We start from the raw sequence: 21,810 nt of genomic DNA on the forward strand, positions 1-21,810 counted from the left end.
TTTTTTGCAGTCTTTTGTCACCGCATCCCTCAACATCTTTAAAACATTTTCGCGGACAGAATTTTTTCTTTCGTAAAACTTCACGTAAAATTCGCAATATCGTAGAACCGGCCCGAATTCGTAAATATTGTGAAAACTTCGGGAGAGTTGCCAGGTGTAACAAATAATGCTTCGCTTAATGTCGAGGTCAACTACAGTTGAGCCCGCCAAATTTTAATTTTTGGTATGTTTGGTATAGCCACACATATTACGCCACCTTACTAGGCCACGGGGGGGAGGGGGGGGAGAGAGGTGTACTGCTAACCGCGCTTCGCAGTGCGAAGCGTGGCTAGCAGTGCTGCGTGCGTAATCGTCTAAATTGAACAAGTAATTTGAAACAAATTATTTCGGCTTACGTGACCGTTTTCAAATGTTGAAACACGGCACCAGACGTTTATGACGATTTTTCTCAACATTTCAATATAAACATGTGCCGTAACTTTTCTCATAATTTTAATTAATGGAAACAGTTTGTTAATTGAGTGATTTGGTTTTTCTTACCTGTGATGTCAGCCTAAGCATATAAAGAAACTGTGGTAACGTGCGCGCTTTTTTTCTTTTTGGTTAGTGTTCGAACTAAACACACGCGCACGCACGCACGCACGCACGCACGCACGCACGCACGCGCACACACACACATACACGCACACACATACACGCACACAAACACTATAACCTGGACACTTATTTGCCGTCCTTAGCATCTCAGAACTACAGTTGTCTCTCGCTCGGTCGAAGGTGGTCGAAGCTTGCAAGTAGTAAGCTATAAACTAAGGAGCAGGGTAGTACGTAGTTCAGCATGCAGGGGCCCCGAGTTTGCAGAGTTAGAGGGAACACCGCATGGGCGAATATTCTGCGTTCAAGTGTACTCTTCACAGCATCTCGTCTCGGCCACGTAAGAACAACGACGTAATTGTCCAAATTCGCAGAGAAAGGAAAAAAAAAACCACCAGGAAGTCCATTCTTTTCTCCACTCTGCGTCACTTCCATCGTTCAGGAGTGCATGCAAGTTACGCTGACGTCCTTATTAATTACGTCCCATTGTGCGAGCGGCACACATGCCTAAAGAACGCAAGCGCAGCTGCTCCGTTCTCCATTGTCTGCGAGCGCTCGTGGGAGTGCGACTCCTATATAACGCATCTATCTCGACGTCGTTGGGGTTTCGGCATCTCTAAAGACATGGTTGCAAATCTACAATGGTGCGAAAAAGGACAAGAATAAAAAAAGATAGAACTAGAGAAAACCGCCCATTAACGATCTAGCTCGCTGGCTGAAAACGTAGGGAGCCGAATGTGACCAACAGATTTAATTCGCAGCTACATGTTGGAGAACATTCCCTCCGCACTTTCTAGACAAGCCATGCAAATGTCCTGAGCGGAGAGTGAAGCACTGCGTTAGGGGCAATACCGATAGATGTCACACTTAAGTGCTGATCGCATCCGCGATGTTCCCTTCCAGTACACTATAGCATTACCCTTAGAGCAAGGTATACATTGATACAAGCTGCCGTCTTGAAGTTATGCGCGCCGGTTCCTACGCCCTCCTAGTTGTTCACGGCGCAAACGTTAAATAGCGCCACAGCGATGCGAGGAACACAAATGCTCGCACGGCAAGTGTCGTCGCAGCATTCGAGTGCATCGTGCGATCATCGTGGACACGCGGAAGAGAACCAGGGCCCGTATTCAGAAAAAAACGTTGTACGCAAGAATTGTTCGTAGAGGGGGGGGGGGGTGAAATCAGCCAATCTTGATGCTGCACATGTCATTAGCGAAACCGGCTGGCGAATAGCACTTACAAGCAAAATGTTTAGTGAGTTAGCGCCCATATAAAGCTATTAAGATCTCTTTAGGACCACATAAAGCTATTACGATCTCTTTCCATTCTATTTCTACCACTAGCCATCCACGATTAGTCAAAATTATTTCGGGCCACCACCACTTCGCCTGTCTGTCATGCGACGTCAACAGAACCACGAAAACTCCTCATCTGATATGACGTCTGCACACAGATTATGCATGATTAGGCCAAACTAAAGAAGAATTATTTCCGATTCCTCGCCTTTTTTTGCTATTAGCTCTCCGCTAATGGCAAAAAAAATTTCAGGATTTTGCGAATTTTTTGCGACTTCACCCGGCTGTCAGGCGACGTCACAAAAACCGCGAAAACTCATGCGCCAAAGTGTATGCGCTAAATATGCATTAATATGCCAAACAAAACTGAGTTTTTTTTTTAAGTAGCCGGAAACTGTCCCATTACGAAAGAAATAAGAGATGTCTGTTCGCCCATAGCTCTGGCACTGGGTACTCGGAGCTGCCGGTGACAATGTACGAGGGCGAATCAGAAAGCCTTTGCCCCTACATTTTATTAGCCAAAATAAGGTGCATACATGTAATTACAAATCTACACATTATTCTACGTACCTTACTTTATTTTTCCACATAGTCCCCACACCAGTTCAGACATTTGTCCCATCGCAGCACTGTCGCCAGTCAGCGACGCACGCGGCCTCCCCGAACGCTCATGGTCATGCAAGTCTTCACGGACTCTTTCGAAATCACACCACCACCTCACACTTCTCAAAGCGAGACACCTTTTCCCATACGTGGACTGCATTTCCCTATAGGTTTCGACGGGCGTCCGTCCCTTACTCTATAGGAAAGGAATCGCACTTCATTGCTCGTACGCCGTGGACGTGTGAAGCACAGCCGCCACCTTCAACAACTGACCGCAGCGCCGTGCCGCGGAGCTACCGGCAGGTATACGGACGGGTCGGTCCAAGAAAGGCCCACCGCTGGGAATGGTTATGTTCACTTCGCATTGATAGCCGTAATTCGGCTTTAAAAAGAAAAGAAAGAAAAGAAACCAGGGGCAAAGGCTTTCTGATTCGCCCTCGTATTTATCTGCGCATAAGATTAAAAGAAATTGCGTGACTTGTCAAGCCCTTTCGACCCCGTATACGACATCGCTCTGCCAGCTCTTCTTCGACGAGGATCCGTTTTAGAGGCAATTTTTAACTTTCCGGTTGCACGCCACCGCAATTTTCGACGGTCAAAGCAAGGGTAAGCGGTTCTGTCGCCGGCACCGCCCTCCTCCTCCGTTTATCTAATATGCGCTAGCTCGGACCCACCCAAACCCTCCCCACTTCTGCGCGCTCTTCGCGTAGCCAATTAGATAAGAAAACCCTATCAAGGTGGGCAATGGTGCTATTTGCCTCGTCTTACAAACAAGGAGAGCGTATGGTAGCTCTGTTCAAACAACGCTGCGAGTCACCGCCCGATGCTTGCGTCGCTGGTTACGTAAGTTTGACGTCAGGATATCGAAATAAACGCAGAATGAAATAGTTTTACGTTATATGCAGCCCCTGAATAAAAGCAGGGATTAGAAGCAAGACTCGATCGAGCTTAGCTGTTTGCGTGTCGGGCAAAAGTTCACCCCAAATAAACGTTTAAATGTACATTATTTCAACTGCGTGTTAAAATAGACAGGGTACATTATGAAAGTAATGCGCAGTTTCTAGGAAAGACAGATTTCTTGACCGGACCTGTACAACTGGTTAAAATTCTTCAAAATATTCTGACCCTGCATCAATACACTTGCGGAGATGTGTGTGCCACGCCTGGGAGGCATCCTGAAAGTCCTGCACGGGAATGTCTCAGGAACTCTGCAACATGGTTTTGGACGTTTTCCACGGTCTCCCAATGCTTTCCATCCAGCGCTCTCTTCAGTCGGGGAAACAAAAAAAAAAAGTCGCACGGAGCCAAGCCGGGACTGTAAGGAGGATGGGGGACCACCGCGGCATTGTTCCGGGCCAGGTCGAAGCGCAGTTCTTTATGCATTATGACCAGAATCAGCGGCTTTCCAGCGATTAAGTTCAGGCGGCAAACCAGAGCGCAGGCAGACATACCGAGTGCAGCCGCCTGCGCGTGGCAAGCATCCGCGGTGCTCCCTCAAGAAACATTGACACATCGTCGGAAAGAAGGACAATGCAAGTGGGGAAAGGGGGCTGGATCATTGTCAGCGACAAGCAGCGGCCCAATTTACGACACGCTGGGGTGAGAAACGCGGCACCGAGGCACCCAACGACCCGCGGCGCACACGCCGCCGGCCCGGCGGCTGTCTTGGGCGCGCGAGGACCGAAACGATGACGAGCGCCCCGGGTCCGGCCGGCCGGCCCCTCCTCCCTCGGGGGCCGAAGAGGGGCACGACGGGGGAAACCCGGGGTGCCGTGGGTGGGGGGGGCTAAGTGGGGGTCGCCGACGGCGCAGCCAACCGCGCGCGAAAAAAGAAGCGCGCTTGTTTATGCGGCCACGCGCGTCTGGCGGCGCGAAACGGCGCGGCCTGGAAACAGATCAATAGCAAGCGGCGGCCCGCCGCGCAAAGTGGCCCGCCGAGATAGCTGCTGCTGCTGCTGCCGCTCGAGAAGTGCGAGCCAGTGTGCTGCGGGCGCTGCTGGGCTCGCGGGCGAGAGACCCGCAGTTGGGCTGGCCGGGGAGATTGCAGTGGGACTCCGCACACGGGCGGCCCGCCGCCGGGGCGACAAACGCCGCCCTCGCCACCACGGCTGCTGCTATAGCGGCACAAGAGGCGGCTGCACAAAACCCGCGCCAGCCGCCGCCACAGCGAGGACAAAAAAAAAAAAAAAATTCCAGAGGGAGGCAGAAGGGATTTACGTAGGGGAAAAGGAAAGGTCCGATCAATACGCTTCGCGGGCCCTCCTCTTTCGCAGGGACTGCTGCTCAAGAGTGCCGAGTCCTTCCTTTTTTTTTTCGCGCACACTCTCCTCTCCTTTTTACAAAGAGAAAAACACACAGTAGAAAAAATAAAAAGGAACAAAGAACAACAGCCGAGAGCGAACACCGTTGCCGCTAGATGGTGTTCCCTGGGGAAGCAGGGACAGGCGGAGTGAGTGCACTGATGGAGTTCGTTATACAGACCGTGTTTCGTTACATAAAGAAAAAGAAAGGCAGAAAAAGAAGCTCGTGCACACTTGCGTGCGGCATGGTCTGAGTTATGTACCTGCTCCAGGAACCTGGCACGCTGAAAAAGAGGAAAAAAAAAAAGCAAGGGAGACGGCGAACCTGTCAGAATGTGAAAAGAAATCAGAGGGACCAAGGAACCGAAAGCTCAAAAGATGTAGGAATATTAATCGAGAATGAGGGAGCCAGTGGGAAACGAATGAGTTTCGCCGTGCGTTTGCAGACAGACTGTAAAATATCAAACTATTCCCTTTTCGAAGCAATATGTTTTAATATGTTGCAGAGCGCTTAATTTCAGGAGGAAAGGCGCAAGACAAATAGTCAAAGCTAAGAAAAGAACGTGAAGCGGGGCAAAATAAAACTGACAAAAAAAAACAAAGAAACTAAAGCAAGAAATCTAATAGTGATTTGTCAAATATTAATAAAAGCGTCACTATTAAACGTTACGGAAAGTCAAAGTAGACACTTATACGGCACTTCCTGAAAGCAAACTTGTCCGCGAACTTTCCCACCAACTAATAAAAGCAAGCACGGAAAACGCGGGCGGATCACTAAATTGCGAACATGCTTGCCAGATTGCTAGATTGCGAACGTTGTAGCTTTATGCAAAGCTAAGATTCCGCAAGCTATATTCGAACTCGTGGACCCCCGTTTTGGGGTAAAACAAATTTCTAGTGTGTATCTTATAGCACATGAACCTGGATAAGTAGTGCTTTGACGCACAATCGCAGTAACGTCGTAAATTCCCATCTATTGTAAATCATTTGGGAGTGCGTCGCCGTTTATCAAATGCTAAATACCTATATTTGTGCAATTAGATTGTACATATATAATAGTGTACCGTATATGCACATATACCTTTTGAAATCTCTATCTGTCTTGCATAATACACACTGTGCATGCATAATGGTTCGCTTGAGCGTGCCTGTCATACGAACACGCGCTGATGGCAAGTAGTACTGGTGCATCCGCAGTGTCCAACAAGCATATCGATTCGCACTTCTTACGGAGACACGGGCTTCTGCTTCTGCACAGAGAGCTCCGACAGCCTGCGCGCGACCGGGACATAGCGAAGGCCCTTCTTGTTCCCCGCAAGGATGATAGGCACGCTGATCCAGCAGTGATGAACCTCCGGCATCCCGTACATTGGGTTGTTCTCCAGGGAGTCGGGCGGCTCAATGCTGAAGCGCTTCAAGATTACGTCTGTGTCCGGGTAGGACCGCAACCGGTCGTAGTCCTCCTGACTCGCCTTCTGCTTCATCTTGGCGAGCTCTGGCAGCGTTCGCGAGACGTTGCGAAGGCCCTTTAGGTTCCCCGCAAGGATGACGGGCACGCCCGGGCAGAAGTAGTGCACCTCCGGTCTCCTGGACTCTGGGTTGTTCTCCAGGGAGTCGGGCCACTCGATGGTGAAGCGCTTCAAGATTACGTCTGTGTCCGGGTAGGACCACAACCGGTCGTAGTCCTCCTGACTCGCCTTCTGCTTCATCTTGGCGAGCTCTGGCAGCGTGCGCGAGACGTTGCGAAGGCCCTTTAGGTTCCCCGCAAGGATGACGGGCACGCCCGGGCAGAAGTAGTGCACCTCCGGTCTCCTGGACTCTGGGTTGTTCTCCAGGGAGTCGGGCCACTCGATGGTGAAGCGCTTCAAGATTACGTCTGTGTCCGGGTAGGACCGCAACCGGTCGTAGTCCTCCTGACTCGCCTTCTGCTTCATCTTGGCGAGCTCTGGCAGCGTGCGCGAGACGTTGCGAAGGCCCCTCTTGTTCCCCGCAAAGATGACGGGCCCGCCCAGGCAGAAGTAGTGCACCTCCGGTCTCCTGGACTCTGGGTTGTTCTCCAGGGAGTCGGGCGTCTCGATGGTGAAGCGCTTCAAGATTACGTCTGTGTCCGGGTAGGACCGCAACCGGTCGTAGTGCTCCTGACTCGCCTTCTGCTTCATCTTGGCGAGCTCTGGCAGCGTGCGCGGGACGTTGTAAAGGCCCTTCTTGTTCCCCGCAAGGATGACGGGCACGCCCGGGCAGAAGTAGCGCACCTGAGGTCTCCCGGACTCTGGGTTGTTCTCCAGGGAGTCGGGAGAGTCGATGCTGAAGCACCTCAAGATGACGTCCGTGTCCGGGTAAGACCGCAACCGGTCGTAGTCCTCCTGACTCGCCTTCTGCTTCATCTTGGCGAGCTCTGGCAGCGTGCGCGGGACGTTGCGAAGGCCCCTCTTGTTCCCCGCAAAGATGACGGGCCCGCCCAGGCAGAAGTAGTGCACCTCCGGTCTCCTGGACTCTGGGTTGTTCTCCAGGGAGTCGGGCGTCTCGATGGTGAAGCGCTTCAAGATTACGTCTGTGTCCGGGTAGGACCGCAACCGGTCGTAGTGCTCCTGACTCGCCTTCTGCTTCATCTTGGCGAGCTCTGGCAGCGTGCGCGGGACGTTGTAAAGGCCCTTCTTGTTCCCCGCAAGGATGACGGGCACGCCCGGGCAGAAGTAGCGCACTTGAGGCCTCCCGGACTCTGGGTTGTTCTCCAGGGAGTCGGGCCACTCGATGGTGAAGCGCTTCAAGATTACGTCTGTGTCCGGGTAGTACCACAACCGGTCGTAGTCCTCCTGACTCGCCTTCTGCTTCATCTTGGCGAGCTCTGGCAGCGTGCGCGAGACGTTGCGAAGGCCCCTCTTGTTCCCCGCAAAGATGACGAGCCCGCCCAGGCAGAAGTAGTGCACCTCCGGTCTCCTGGACTCTGGGTTGTTCTCCAGGGAGTCGGGCGTCTCGATGGTGAAGCGCTTCAAGATTACGTCTGTGTCCGGGTAGGACCGCAACCGGTCGTAGTGCTCCTGACTCGCCTTCTGCTTCATCTTGGCGAGCTCTGGCAGCGTGCGCGGGACGTTGTAAAGGCCCTTCTTGTTTCCCGCAAGGATGACGGGCACGCCCGGGCAGAAGTAGCGCACTTGAGGCCTCCCGGACTCTGGGTTGTTCTCCAGGGAGTCGGGCGAGTCGATGCTGGAGCACCTCAAGATGACGTCCGTGTCCGGGTAAGACCGCAACCGGTCGTAGTCCTCCTGACTCGCCTTCTGCTTCATCTTGGCGAGCTGTGGCAGCGTGCGCGGGACGTTGCGAAGGCCCTTCCTGTTCCCCGCAAGGATGACGGGCACGCCCGGGTAGAAGTAGCGCACCTGAGGTCTCCCGGACTCTGGGTTGTTCTCCAGGGAGTCGGGCGAGTCGATGCTGAAGCACCTCAAGATGACGTCCGTGTCCGGGTAGGACCGCAACCGGTCGTAGTCCTCCTGACTCGCCTTCTGCTTCATCTTGGCGAGCTCTGGCAGCGTGCGCGGGACGTTGCGAAGGCCCTTCCTGTACCCCGCAAGGATGACGGGCACGCCCGGGCAGAAGTAGCGCACCTGAGGTCTCCCGGACTCTGGGTTGTTCTCCAGGGAGTCGGGCGAGTCGATGCTGAAGCACCTCAAGATGACGTCCGTGTCCGGGTAGGTCCGCAACCGGTCGTAGTCCTCCTGGCTCACCTTCTGCTTCATCTTGGCGAGCTCTGGCAGCGTGCGCGGGACGTTGTAAAGGCCCTTCTTGTTTCCCGCAAGGATGACGGGCACGCCCGGGCAGAAGTGGCGCACCTGAGGTCTCCCGGACTCTGGGTTGCTCTCCAGGGAGTCGGGCGAGTCGATGCTGAAGCCCCTAAAGATGACGTCCGTGTCCGGGTAGGACCGCAACCGGTCGTAGTCCTCCTGACTCGCCTTCTGCTTCATCTTGGCGAGCTCTGGCAGCGTGCGCGGGACGTTGCGAAGGCCCTTCCTGTACCCCGCAAGGATGACGGGCACGCCCGGTAGAAGTAACGCACCTGAGCTCCCGGACTAGTCGGCCCTCTTGGGTTGCTCCAGGGAGTCGGGCGAGTCGATGCTGAAGGCACCTCAAGATGACGTCCGTGTCCGAAAAAATCTTCACACAAACAAAAAAAACCCCCTAGTCCTCGTGACTCGCCTTCTGCTTCATCTTGGCGAGCTCTGGCAGCGTGCGCGGGACGTTGCGAAGGCCCTTCCTGTTCCCCGCAAGGATGACAGGCACGCCCGGGTAGAAGTAGCGCACCTGAGGTCTCCCGGACTCTGGGTTGTTCTCCAGGGAGTCGGGCGAGTCGATGCTGAAGCACCTCAAGATGACGTCCGTGTCCGGGTAGGACCGCAACCGGTCGTAGTCCTCCTCACTCGCCTTCTGCTTCATCTTGGCGAGCTTCGGCAGTGTGCGCGGGACGTTGCGAAGGCCCTTCCTGTTCCCCGCAAGGATGACGGACACGCCCGGGTAGAAGTAGCGCACCTGAGGTCTCCCGGACTTTGGGTTGTTCTCCAGGGAGTCGGGCGAGTCGATGCTGAAGCACCTCAAGATGACGTCCGTGTCCGGGTAGGACCGCAACCGGTCGTAGTCCTCCTGACTCGCCTTCTGCTTCATCTTGGCGAGCTCTGGCAGCGTGCGCGGGACGTTGCGAAGGCCCTTCCTGTTCCCCGCAAGGATGACGGGCACGCCCGGGTAGAAGCACCGCACCTGAGGTCTCCCGGACTCTGGGTTGTTCTCCAGGGAGTCGGGCGAGTCGATGCTGAAGCACCTCAAGATGACGTCCGTGTCCGGGTAGGACCGCAACCGGTCGTAGTTCTCCTGACTCGCCTTCTGCTTCATCTTGGCGAGCTCTGGCAGCGTGCGCGGGATGTTGCGAAGGCCCTTCCTGTTCCCCGCAAGGATGACGGGCACGCCCGGGCAGAAGTAGCGCACCTCCGGTCTCCCGGACTCTGGGTTCTCCAGGGAGTTGGGCGAGTCGATGCTGGAGCACTCGAGGATGACTTCCCTATCCAGGCGCGACAGTGGCTACAACCTGTCGTACTCCTCCTGCCCCACTGTGTCCTGCAACGCCAGTAAGTACGGTTTGTCGCCGACCTCGATGGCGGAGACGTAGTTCCCGAAGGTAGTACTCTTGGAAACGTGTTCTTGCTGAAAACTATGGGAAGACACGTCTTACTCCGGTGTTCTTCTTTTGCTTCTTCTTCTTCTTACACCTCCGTACAACCTTCTCCATAGGAATTCACAAACGTGTGGTTAGCACTAAATTAGAAATTCAGTTTAGCGCGCTAAATTAACGCTACGAAAAACGCCGTTGTGCGGGCTGCGGATTCATTTCAATCGACGTAGATTCTTTAAAACAACAGAAAGATTGCTGAGTTGGAATGGATTCATATCTGCTTCCAGTGTCGCTACAGCGCGAAGACAAAGAAGTGACGGACTGACAGAACATGCGCTGTTCTCACAACTCATTTCTTTATAACCAAACGATTAAGTGTAACGGGATCTGGCAAAAGCAATATTATCAAAACCGAGTCTCAATAATCAAAGTGGTAAGATGTGCAACAAAAAAAATAGCAGACTTCAGCCATTCCTTCGGCTCTCAACTCTGTTACTGTGACAGCGGTGGCATTCCCCTAACAGTAAAGACCACATCTATGGTGGCGCATTCCCACTGTGGTTATTTCTTCTGTACTTTTACTTCAAATAATTGCGAGTACCCACGTACCATGTAAGAATGGCCAAGAAACCAGAGGTTATAGAAGTGATGGTTGGAAAAGGGGGCGGGGGGCAGTATAAGACGTATGTAATAAGCTGGAAAAAATTCAGATATTTGCTGTAATATTTAAACTATTACAAGTTACTAGATATCACAGAAAGAAAACTTTTGTTTAGGTAAAGAATTGGTGACTTCATTTCCATTGTGATTTACGCAACTGCATTACTGTACGGTAGAGTAATTGATAAGTTATGTAAAACAGTCATACTATCATTTAGCAGGACAGCGTCCAAGCACCCACATGCCTGACGCGTCGGCAGCATGGCATTCACTTTGAATATAACTATGAAGTTTCAATTCGCCATTTATGAAATTCAGTGTTTCGTTAATTATGTGTAGTTTCACGGTGATCGGGCGGTTGCTGTAATAACGGCTACACGCTTTTCAGGATAGATGAATTTATCTGATTGTTCTGGTCGTGAATTATTCATCTCTGACACAAAAACTTCTACAACCGATGTAATGAGTGATTTGAAGGAATGTCACTACGACATTTAGTAAAAAGTATTTTTTTTTCGTGCAGTAGTAGTTCTGCTATATCGCGTCCTTGGCGAATGTGTAATATGTACAATAATACTGAAAAAGAAAACTATGTGGCGTTGTCGTTACAACCTCGCTGTTGAAGTGACGTCGTCGATACCTTCGACGTTGATTTCCACCAACCACCTGATTCTCCGCGTGTCCACTATTGTAGGCGTGTGCTATGTCTGACGCTCACCATCGTTGTCATGTAGGCGTATTACGCTGTTTTCACGAGCATGACGACGACGAATTGCACGACAACGCACCGCCATCTTGTCATCCTCGCCGGCTAACGCAGTGCTTGTGCTGGAGTCCAAAATAAGTGCACAGACGCCACCGATCACAGAGTCCATGTGTAGCGCAAAACCTTGCATTCATTTCCTTGCGCTTTGTTGCGCGACAGCGCAGTGGCGGGCCCGGCTCTCAAGTGCACATTGCTGCAGTGAAACGGGTTTGAATCCCAGTACTGGTCGTTGTGGACAATGTTTTCTTGAAGTTCTTCGCTCTATGGCGATGGTGATGCAGAGCCCGACGAGGCGGCCGGACGACAATAAGATAACACGACGACGACAGCGGTCGTCGCAAGCGTAATGAAAATTAAAGAGACAAGAAAAGCCCAGTTTCGAGCACCAACTGCTGTCGTAGCAAATAAAAAATAAATAATAATCCCGAAACAGTGAGCGAGAACAGAAATTATATGGCTTCTTTTTGAATATGACAGACGAGTGCGATACACTGTAAGGCTAGCAGTTACGCAGTAGACGTTGAAGCTGTAAATAATTCACGTGGCCGAACGTCTCACTATTTGTTCGAGCTACTGTTTCTTGTAGTACTCCGACAAATGCTCACACCCACTTCTGTAAAGGCAGCCAGCGACAACTGCATACCTCACGAACTGAAGAGGAAAACACAGCAACCCTGTTACGACAGTAAATGCAGTAAGATCCAAGTATGGGCCAAAGCGCGCGCGCGCGCACGCGCACGCGCACACGCACACACGCACACACACACACACACACACACACACACACACACACACACACACACACACACCATGCATATGTACCAAAACAAAAGTACATCAAACGACGTCAAAAGAAATAATTGTCACTCCTTTTTCGGCTCGTCTGAATGCGATACTATAAGGTTAACTTCTCGTACATTTCACGGCGCGCTTTTCTGGGAATGTTGAAAACACGCGAGGAATGCTCGCGTATCAAAAGCGCGTGGTCTCGACATGCCTGCTGAGCGCTCACGATGTCGTCCCGCGGCGAGCACCTGAAGGTTTCCGAATGGCGAATTCCTTGGGGCTAACAGAAGCACCCAGCATAAAAGAAACAGACCACGCGAAATTTATTTCCGACGGATTTCTGGCACGCTTTTATTTCGCGGCGTACAAAGCCCACGCAGCACAATCTGCGCTGAATGGCATTCCACATAATAACAAAATCAGACGTTGGAAATCGGCGAACTGAATCTGCTAGAGCGCCCGAAGCGCACAAATTTTACGAAGCATAAATAAAATGATTCTCAGGCTAGAATGACGGGCAGGAATGGGATGGGAGTTTCGTAAGGAGAAGAAAGGTAAGCGACCACAAAACGTTGCAAAGTGATATAAGATGCATGTTAGTTGTTTTAACAGCTCCCAACTTTTCTGTTCGGGTATTTACGCAGCTGCCAACTTGTGAACTTTAACACTGGTAAAAATCTCGCGCACATAAGAGCGCTATGTGTGGGAACGAGGGCGGAGGGGGATGAAGTAGCACGCATTTCTTTTTTTCCAAGTTTGCCCTGAGCACACACCTTTCGTGGAATACATACGCACTTTCTTAAAAATGATTTGCATGTAGACGCAACAGAGAAGCCGCAGAAAATTAAGAACAGCAAGAACTGACAAGCAAACTGTTTTTAGATCAATGACTTTTTCTGAGACTATGTTGTTGCCGATTTCGCCTGCTGCATGAACTAGTCTGAATTGAAAAAAAAAAAAAAAAGCTGGCGCAAAGCAGATACCCCTTCCCGTCCCTCTTTCTGCTTTCTTTTCACAATGAGAAGAATTCCAAGGGTATGGCCGGGGACCAACGATCGAAAGTTTTTCGCGACCAAGATTTACTTAACCTAAAGTTTGAACATTCGTAAAATCCTAGAACGAGCCCAAATTCGCAACTTTACGAAATTTCTGGAGCGTAATGTAGCCGAGGGAGATTAGCGGTCGGTAACGGACAAGTACTGTGTTGCAACCAAAGCATGCGATTCCATGATCGCCTGGTGGATGCGGCTGGTATCAGTTCTCTGTTTGGCGGTAGACAGGGTGTGCTTATAATACATTTTTAGATGAATAGCCCGATCAACGGAATTGTAAACATACTGTTTTCGGATTAGCAGTATTTTCGCTGCACTCTGGAAGCGCTGCAGGTACATCCTGCAAGACAACGCCAAGATGCATAATGTGCGCCTTAGACGAGCCCGAAAGCAAGACAAAACACGGAGCCATTGGAAGAGCGGGACTGCACTCGTAATAGCCGGGATGTTCGTCGCCTCACTCGGGACGTCTATCGTAATTTCAAACCCGTCCAAACTCCAGAAGGTATCATGCCTTTGTAAAGAACACTTCCGCAAAAGTCGCATTAACAAACTAACAACCTCATACGCATTTAAAATGTGAAAGTAAATTTCGTTCGCTACAAATGCCTTTTCTATTATTATTTATTCATTTGTTCGTTTGTTTCAGTTGCAGCTTAAGGACCCGCTATGTATATATCCGAGTCTCTGCTGCGGAACCACAGAGCCGCGCAGTTGACGCCCTAATTTTTGTGGAATTACCCAGCTTTCGCTAATTTTACAAAGAAAAATAAAGCTTGAGCTCGCAAAAATGAAAAATCTGCTAGCATTAACTTGGCTATTTCGTTTAAACTGGACAACTTATATTTCAACAGGTTAAGGGGCTTCCAAATGAAAGCATAGCTTGATATGCATTTCAACAAATATGGAACCCAGATACAAGCACTCCAAAAATAGGTTACACCCTTTGGGGTGCATATCTGCCACACAACGATAATCGTCATCTGCCTTGGTTGCGTTTCCTTTCTTGAAAACGCCGCGCCCGCTACTTTCTTGTCGGCAGGATGTCTTGCTGATAGCGCACATGCCGTTCGTTACTTCCGCAGCGTTTAAGAAAGGAAATGCGGACAAGACAGATGACGTTTATTGTTGTGTGGCAAGATACGACTCAAAGGGTGTAAACTTTTCTTAGAGTGCACTCGAAAACAAAATTACACCCTTAGGGCCGTATCTTGCCAAACAACAATAAACGTCATCTGCCTTGTCCGTATTTCCTTTCCTTAACGCTGTGAGCCCGGTACTTCCCAGTAACGAACGGCATGCGCGTTATAAGTGTGACATAACATTCTCGACAGGAAATTAGCGATCGCCGAGTTTTCAAGAAAGGAAGCGCAAGCAAGGCAGATGACGATCATTGTTGTGGGAAAAATATACACCCCAGAGGGTGCAACCGTTTTAAGAGCGTTGCGGGACAAGATAAACACCAAAGGGTGTAAGCTTTCTCCCTTAAATGAGGTGAACAGAACGCACCGTTTCAGCCGTGGCGCTCACGCGTGCCGTGAAAAACACGTGACGGCGCGGCGTGCGCAAAACACGCGGGAAATGGGTTCCGTGCGGCATCCGTTTTACAACCACGCGAACAGCGCTCTCTTGATCGGCGGCCTCACCGCAAGACCGGCGCGAGCCCTCTCGAGAGCAATTCCCGAACACTTAAACGTGCTCCTTATCGCCCGCTGGGGTTCGCCATAAATGCTAAACGCGGAACAATCGCGAGTCCATCGTTACTATATAGCACAAGCACTATACTCACGCGAGCAGTGAAGAGAGCAGAGTGTGTGTGTGTGGGAGGGGGCACAATACGCGCGATGCTTGTCGCTGTATTTGCTCAGTCATCGTCTATGCTGTGTTGCTAATGGTGTGTACCGCTGACCAGCTAGCCAAACCTGCTATTTCTGCTGAGTGGACAATCACCACAGTGAAAGACATTGTTTTACGCTATACGGCCTTCATTAGAGGCGGACTGCATGCGCTAACTTCACATAACTAGGTATAAGTTTGTGTGTCATAACGTTACGAGAGCGAGAAATCTGCTCAATCTTTATAACGGGCAACACTGGCAGTAGATGCCAATACGAAAAATTGCCACCATAGGGGGCGCGCATTTTGTTCACCACACGCATGAAAGAAAAAAAAGGGGGAGGGGGCAGATTTAGGGTCTATATAATGTTTGGTAACATTACTAATGCCTTCTATTTCCCGCCGATGTTTCAACAATCAAACTTTACAGATTCTGCAAGCAATGAAAGAACAAATTCCACTGTTTGGGTGCTATTTGGGTGTTATGATCAGCGTATTGTGCTACATATAGCAGTGTATTGTGCTATAGAAAACACGCGAAATATCGCGTTACATGCAGATCAGCATTCACAAAAGCGCCTGAGATATTGTGCCGCGCGCAATGTTTTCATTTGTTTTGCTTTTGCTGGCGCGCGGTATAGTGTACCAGTAGCAATAGTGATAACGTAAAAAGAAAATTCTCTAAACTTCCAGATGATGAAAAGAAGGAAACGTAGAAGTAATATTGCTATGCGCTGGCAGATTTGCTTTAGAATGCCTGAGTCCTCTTAGACATTATTGTTGATCCAACGGCAAGCTATAGCGGGCTTCATTCAACACCACATGTGTATTTGCTATTCCATGAATTTAATTATTCCTACACTGATATTACCACAACTCTATTACGAACCTAGCAGCATATGAGACAGTGAAACACTAATGTCACGCTATTAAATACGACCGTATTTTTTCTAGAGAGCATGCATGTCTGCAACATAATTACATTACTGTCTGGAAAATCGTAATATCAAGGAAAGCACGTTATGGCGGGTGACGACGAGTTAGGAGACACACGCCTCAGGCGCTGCCAAGTATAGCAGCCTGTTCACTAAGTATGGGTCCACTGCTTAAGCTAATTATTCAGTGACGTCATGGCCCTTTTTGTCGGGTCGATGCGGCAACAGCCATGTGCGCGAACATGAAAGCTAAGGTTGAAAGAGAACGAAAGAAAACGTGACGTACACTGTTTATATGTTGAGAAGATTACTCATAGAGCCCTTTTTGCATGGCTCCTAAATATAGCGCTCCGATTTATAGGTCTCCATTCTTTCCCAGTTCATATCAACGACTCCGGCAACACACGATGACAGTATAGGTCCAGGAATCTAGCAACGTCTCGTACGTGGATCGAACACCAGTTCGTGCGATACGAGGTTCTCGGTATAGCGACACCTTGGTACACGTAAGGGCGCTCTTCTTCGATGTCGTGCGGTCGCGTCCTCGTATCGTCGGGGGTCTGTTCGGCGTTGCGGCCGAAGCACGGAGAGTCGCGACTTCACCAACTTCAACGATAATGGAATCGGAATCACTTTATTTTACACGGAAAGCCAGTGTATATAAATGTTCGATGCCGCAGAAGTAAAGGAACAGAGTGTGAACCTAGATCAGACATCACATGAACAGAGCTGGGCGGGTGAAGCGCCTCTTTGGCATTATTGTTGTTAGATTGACATATGCGAAAGGCTCACTACATAGATGATCCATGTAGACCCCGTTGCTCAGCCTTTATACAGGTGAGCTGGTGCGTGAAAGATTGGTTAGCATGCAAAAAGTGCGAAATAATTATTGCTCTTTTTCTAAAAAGGAGGAGGGTGCCTGTGGTTTAAGAGGGGAAATGCACAGACGGTAAAAACAACCGATGCACTAATGACCACTAGCGATTCGTCGCGGCCATTTTAATTTCCTTCTATTTGGTCGTTTAGAATAACTTTCAGTTGTCCCTGCTAACAACCAAGTCACCGCAAGTTAGCCCAACAGAACGTCAAAGTGAAGTCTGTCTTTCATAAACGTCGTCATGGTCAACTACTGTACCGTTTAATAGCGAGCAACGGTCATTCCACCTTTCCTTTGGCTTACCGCCTTCTTCTTGGCGGTGACGAGATGGCGTGGGAGAGAGAAATTTTATGACGGTGTTATACGGCACTGTATACGACAATGCGTCGATCACGCGCGTGTACGTAGCTTTCTCTGCTGGGCGCGCCTTCCCTGGACGCGCACGAAATCGTGCGAATGCACCACATCACGCAGTTTCGCACGGTCTCGAGACAAAAGTGAGGGCGTCAGGATGAATAAAAGCTTCCGTACGCGTTTGTTGCTGCCGATATGGTTGACGTAACAGATACCGGGAGGAGAAAAAAAAAAAAGCAGGGATTGTAACGACTACTCCCGGACGATAGGTTCCGTGTTCCGCATAGACAGTGTTGGAGCCACACGGTTTTCTCTCGAAACAGCGCGGTCATGATATGTTTGTGCGCCACAGGCATACATGAAAACAGACGCATGAGGGGAAAAAAAAGAGAAAAAGAAGGGGGGAAAAGCTTTTTTTTTTTCTTGATCAGGCGGCAAGAGGCTGGCAGAATCATAGCCATCCTGCAATGATAGAAGTGTCGTGTCTGAGTTGTTGCAGTTTGTATCTGACAAAAAAAAAAGAAAAAAGAAAGAAAAGAGCGCTTCTTGCGCCGCAAGCTGCTATGATGGGCGCACGCCCGCTTGGCTGGCGCTGGCGTCGGCGCCTCCTCCCTCTTTTGACGCGTCATCGCCTACTTGCGGAGGGCGCTTTGGTTTTAATGGTCTAGTTTGCCATCTTCTTCTCGAAATTATTGCTTCGATATTTGGTCCAACTTTATCCGATACAGTACAAAACAGTGCAAGACATATACTACGTCAGCTGTTGCGTCACTGATTCGCACTACGGGCGTAACTGCTACTTTTTTGACCTACCACGCGATTAAATTGTGTGCCACTTGGACTTAGATGCGCTGCGACGGCGCATAAATCGAAGATCCTTTAGTTGGCCGTTTGCGCTAGATTCTCCCGGCTCATTCCTGTACTTTGCCTTCTATACAGCGCAGCGCTAGGTACTTGCTAATATTCAGTAACCAGCTAGAGCAAACGTCTGCTTTGCTCAACATGCGCGCAAGTAAAGCTACAGAATGCATGGTTGTGGCATTCACTATGATCACATTTGACGAGTGCTACAGGACAGATTCACTGTCACAGTTTCATTATAAAATTAAATTGTGGGGTTTTACGTGCCAAAACCACTTTCTGATTATGAGGCACGCCGTAGTGGGGGACTCCGGAAATTTCGACCACCTGGGACACAGTTTCATCGTCATCAGCCTATTTTTATGTCCACTGTAGAACGAAGGCCTCTCACAGCGACCTCCCATTATCTTTGTCTGGAGCTAGCTGATTCCCGGTTATGCCTGCGAATTTCCTCATTTCATCACACCACCTAATTCTCTGCCGTCCTCGACTGCGTTTTCCTTTCTTTTGGCACTCACACTGAAACTATTATATAACACCGGTTATTTGCCCTACGCATTACGTGGCCTTCCCAGCTCCATTCCCGCCTCCAATGTCAACTAGAATATCGGCTATCTCCATCTGCTCTCTTATCCACACCGCTCTCTTCTTGTCTCTTAACGGTATACGACTAAAAATGTTTCGTTCCATCGCTCGTTGCACGCTCTTACTTCTTCTCAAACTTCTTTGTTAAACTCAGCTTCTGCCCATCAAAACAAAGTTTCTGCCCCATGTGTTAGTTCTGGTAGAATGCAATGATTATACACTTTTCAATGATAGCGGTACGGCTCTCGGTGACGAGTTGGTAATATCTACCTGTACGCGCTCCAACCCATTTTTTATTCTTCCGGAAAATTCTTGCTCATGAGCAGACATAAGTTCTTTAAGAGGAAGCTTTAGCTCGGGCCGAACTCCGATGCTGCTTATTCAAATACATGTAAAACGTAGAAACGGTTTTCTGAGGTAACCACTAGGCTATACTTTAATTAAATTTATTGCATCTGAGAGAGAAAGTTAAATTCTAGTGACTGTTGGAAGCGGAATTTAGATTTATGGTCTGGATTTTTTAAACGATATTTTCAACAATGGGTAAATTTGAATAAGAAATAGAAACACGAAGTTCGCAAATCTGTAGCTCTGCACCAAGAATAGTTAACGCAGGTTTGTAAAGTGCATCCTTGATAACGCGCTGCTTCTTTAGCTACGCAGTATCTTTTTCTTTTTTATTTAGAGGAGCTACAACCACTACGGTGACACAACTACCACTGTAACAGTTAGAAAAAAAAAACTGCCAAGCTGTATAATAGCATGATCTGAAGTGAAGGCGCTAAAATGACGGAGGACAAAGAAGAAACACACACACACAGAGCGCCTTCACTTCAGATCATGCTTAACCAACACGCCTAACTATCCATCCTAACGTTGTATAATAGCGTTTTTGCAATAGCAGGAGAGCCAATTTTACCGTGGGGGCAAGCATAGTAAGCTATACACTACGCAAAAAAAGAAAGGTAACAACGCCGCTGCGTCAGCGTCCCACGACGTCAATTTCGAAAGCGTCCACTCGGATTTCGTTAACTACCTACCGGTTAAGGACAACGCCGTGTTTTAAACGGACCAGAGGCTCTACCTTGCAAGTTTCAATTACCTTTTCCTGCACCAAAATGGCACAAATGTAAGAAAATACGTGGACATTTGCGACGTCCCGCTGGCGTATTCGCGCTTATGTTTCAGCAAGAAATAAAAATAAAATGGAAAAAAAGAAGAGAGACGTCTGGGTTTGGTTTCCTGCACTATCAATCGACCTTTTTTTTTTTTCTTCTGACAGACGAATCAAATAGGGCTTTGAAAGTGGTTTGCCAGTCGTATCGGGTTTCATGTTGCTTTTTAGCATCCCTTTATTTCTCCAAACGCGCAAATTTCGGTATAGAGCTGCGATCATCTCTCGGTCCGTTACGTCCGCATACCGCAGCGCCACCGCTGGGCATGGAACTAGCGATATGAAAGCGACGTTGTTCGAGCTTCGGAACGTGAAGCGCACGAACGAATGCAGCGAAAGGCGTCGTGCCGGCTTTCTAGCGTAGGGAAAGCGCCGATGCGCCCCTTTAGACTTGCCCGTTATGCATACATATAACGAGTCCTTACGGAAACGCGTTCCTGTATTCGTTCAATTATACTTCGCTACGCAATGTGGCACAGCGCGATTTTAACGACTTTCGATAAAAAGTGACCTCTACAACTGCGGTAAGCTTCAGAAAACCATGCGCCACAGCGCTAATTTCTGTCTGACAGCGAACAGCGCGAAAAGACCAAGGACAAGAAGGGGAACACACACCACCCTTCTTGTCTTTAGTCTGTTCGCGCTGTTCCCTAGTTAAGTACGTACCGGCTAGCCCGAGTCGCCGCGGTGCTGCTAATTTATGCGCATCCTTGTTTTTTTTTTTTTTAGTATATGACTTGCGCAGAAATTTCACCCAATGACAGAGCTTATTATGAGAGCTTGTGTAACCATGGTCTATACGTACATTACTTGGCCGTGAGAGCCGAAAACGCAGCCGCGTCGAACAAGGTGTGCGTATACCTTGACACAAACAGAAACAGTAATGATTTAAGTGCGACGTTATATATGCGCTACTAAATTTATTTGTTTTTTGAAAGTTAAGGCGCTGCTCCAAATACAAGACAGACGCAGTGTTGTTAGAGCTGATCTCACGCAAATAGAAACACGAGAAAGTGCTTCTGCTTTCCAATCCGCCGAGTAAATTATCACCATCGCCTAATCCTAATTTTAACGTTGGACATGGACTTTATCTTCAAATCAACAAGAGGGGGGGGGGGGGGTAAAGGCCGCGGAGTGAGACACGTGAGGGCGAAATGTCAAAAAAGTCTTCTCAAGTCAATGGCGGTTTGACACCTCTGCTTACGGCAAACTTTTTCCCGTATTATTATTATTATTATTAGCCCAGCGGCGATTCAACAACCAGACACTGACGTACATGTTTTACAGGCTCGCACTTGCTATTGTCTGGGACGTTTCTACACCTGGATAAAAAAAATAATAATAATAATAACCTTTATTCATAGAAACAAGTGGTACAAAGTGCCAAGGCATTAGGAAAAAAGTTGCTACAGAAGCAACTTGACTGGTCCTAATAACCAGAAGGTCCAAAAGGCAGCAGACAGCAAGGAGCGAGAAAAAAAAAGAAGAAAATGAAATCCTGATTTCAACCCGTCACCATTTGGGACACGTCGTCAAAGAAGCCTTTTTGGAAAAGTCAACTATCCTCTGGAAACCCTGGCCGAAGAAACGCCAACTTAATCAGCCTGCAGTGCAAGACGCTCTGCAGTCGGCGGCGATTCAACGACCAGACACTGAAGTACATATTTTACAAGTACTGTACTTGCCTTGTAAACCTAGCTAAGGTTCTTGGCCGTCAACTGCAGAGTGTATCCGGTTGAGTGGTATTATGGACAATTGTATTGTTTGCAAAAAACTGCTGCCCTATGATGGTCGTTTAATTAAATGTTCGGAGTGTGGGAACCCTCATCACTTGGGAGAGCAATGCTAAGGTCTAGCTCAAAACACTGTTGCAGCGAAGAGCCTAGGTAAACGTGAATCATGGGTGTGCAAAACGCGTCGCGCAGAAAGCAACGAGGGGGGGGGGGGGGGGCTCACAGTCAACGAGAACGACTTCAC

General features: G+C 49.2%; 3 protein-coding genes across 5 annotated transcripts in view; all 3 read right to left on the minus strand.

Annotated features, from left to right (window-relative positions):
• Nucleotides 1-21,810, minus strand: part of LOC139054248 (LIM domain-binding protein 2-like) — a 320,751-nt gene that overhangs the window by 230,527 nt on the left and 68,414 nt on the right. The gene's annotated exons all lie outside the window — the stretch shown is intronic.
• Nucleotides 6,019-8,751, minus strand: LOC139047376 (uncharacterized). Its single transcript, XM_070521232.1, has one exon. The coding sequence runs from the start codon at nt 8,749-8,751 to the stop codon at nt 6,019-6,021; it is 2,733 nt and encodes a 910-aa protein (XP_070377333.1).
• Nucleotides 8,966-10,012, minus strand: LOC139047432 (uncharacterized). Its single transcript, XM_070521259.1, has one exon. It carries the CDS (start codon nt 9,668-9,670, stop codon nt 8,966-8,968), a length of 705 nt encoding a protein of 234 aa, XP_070377360.1. The 5' UTR covers nt 9,671-10,012.

The sequence above is a fragment of the Dermacentor albipictus genome, chromosome 1 (assembly GCF_038994185.2).
Source record: "Dermacentor albipictus isolate Rhodes 1998 colony chromosome 1, USDA_Dalb.pri_finalv2, whole genome shotgun sequence".
Lineage (NCBI taxonomy): Eukaryota > Metazoa > Arthropoda > Arachnida > Ixodida > Ixodidae > Dermacentor > Dermacentor albipictus.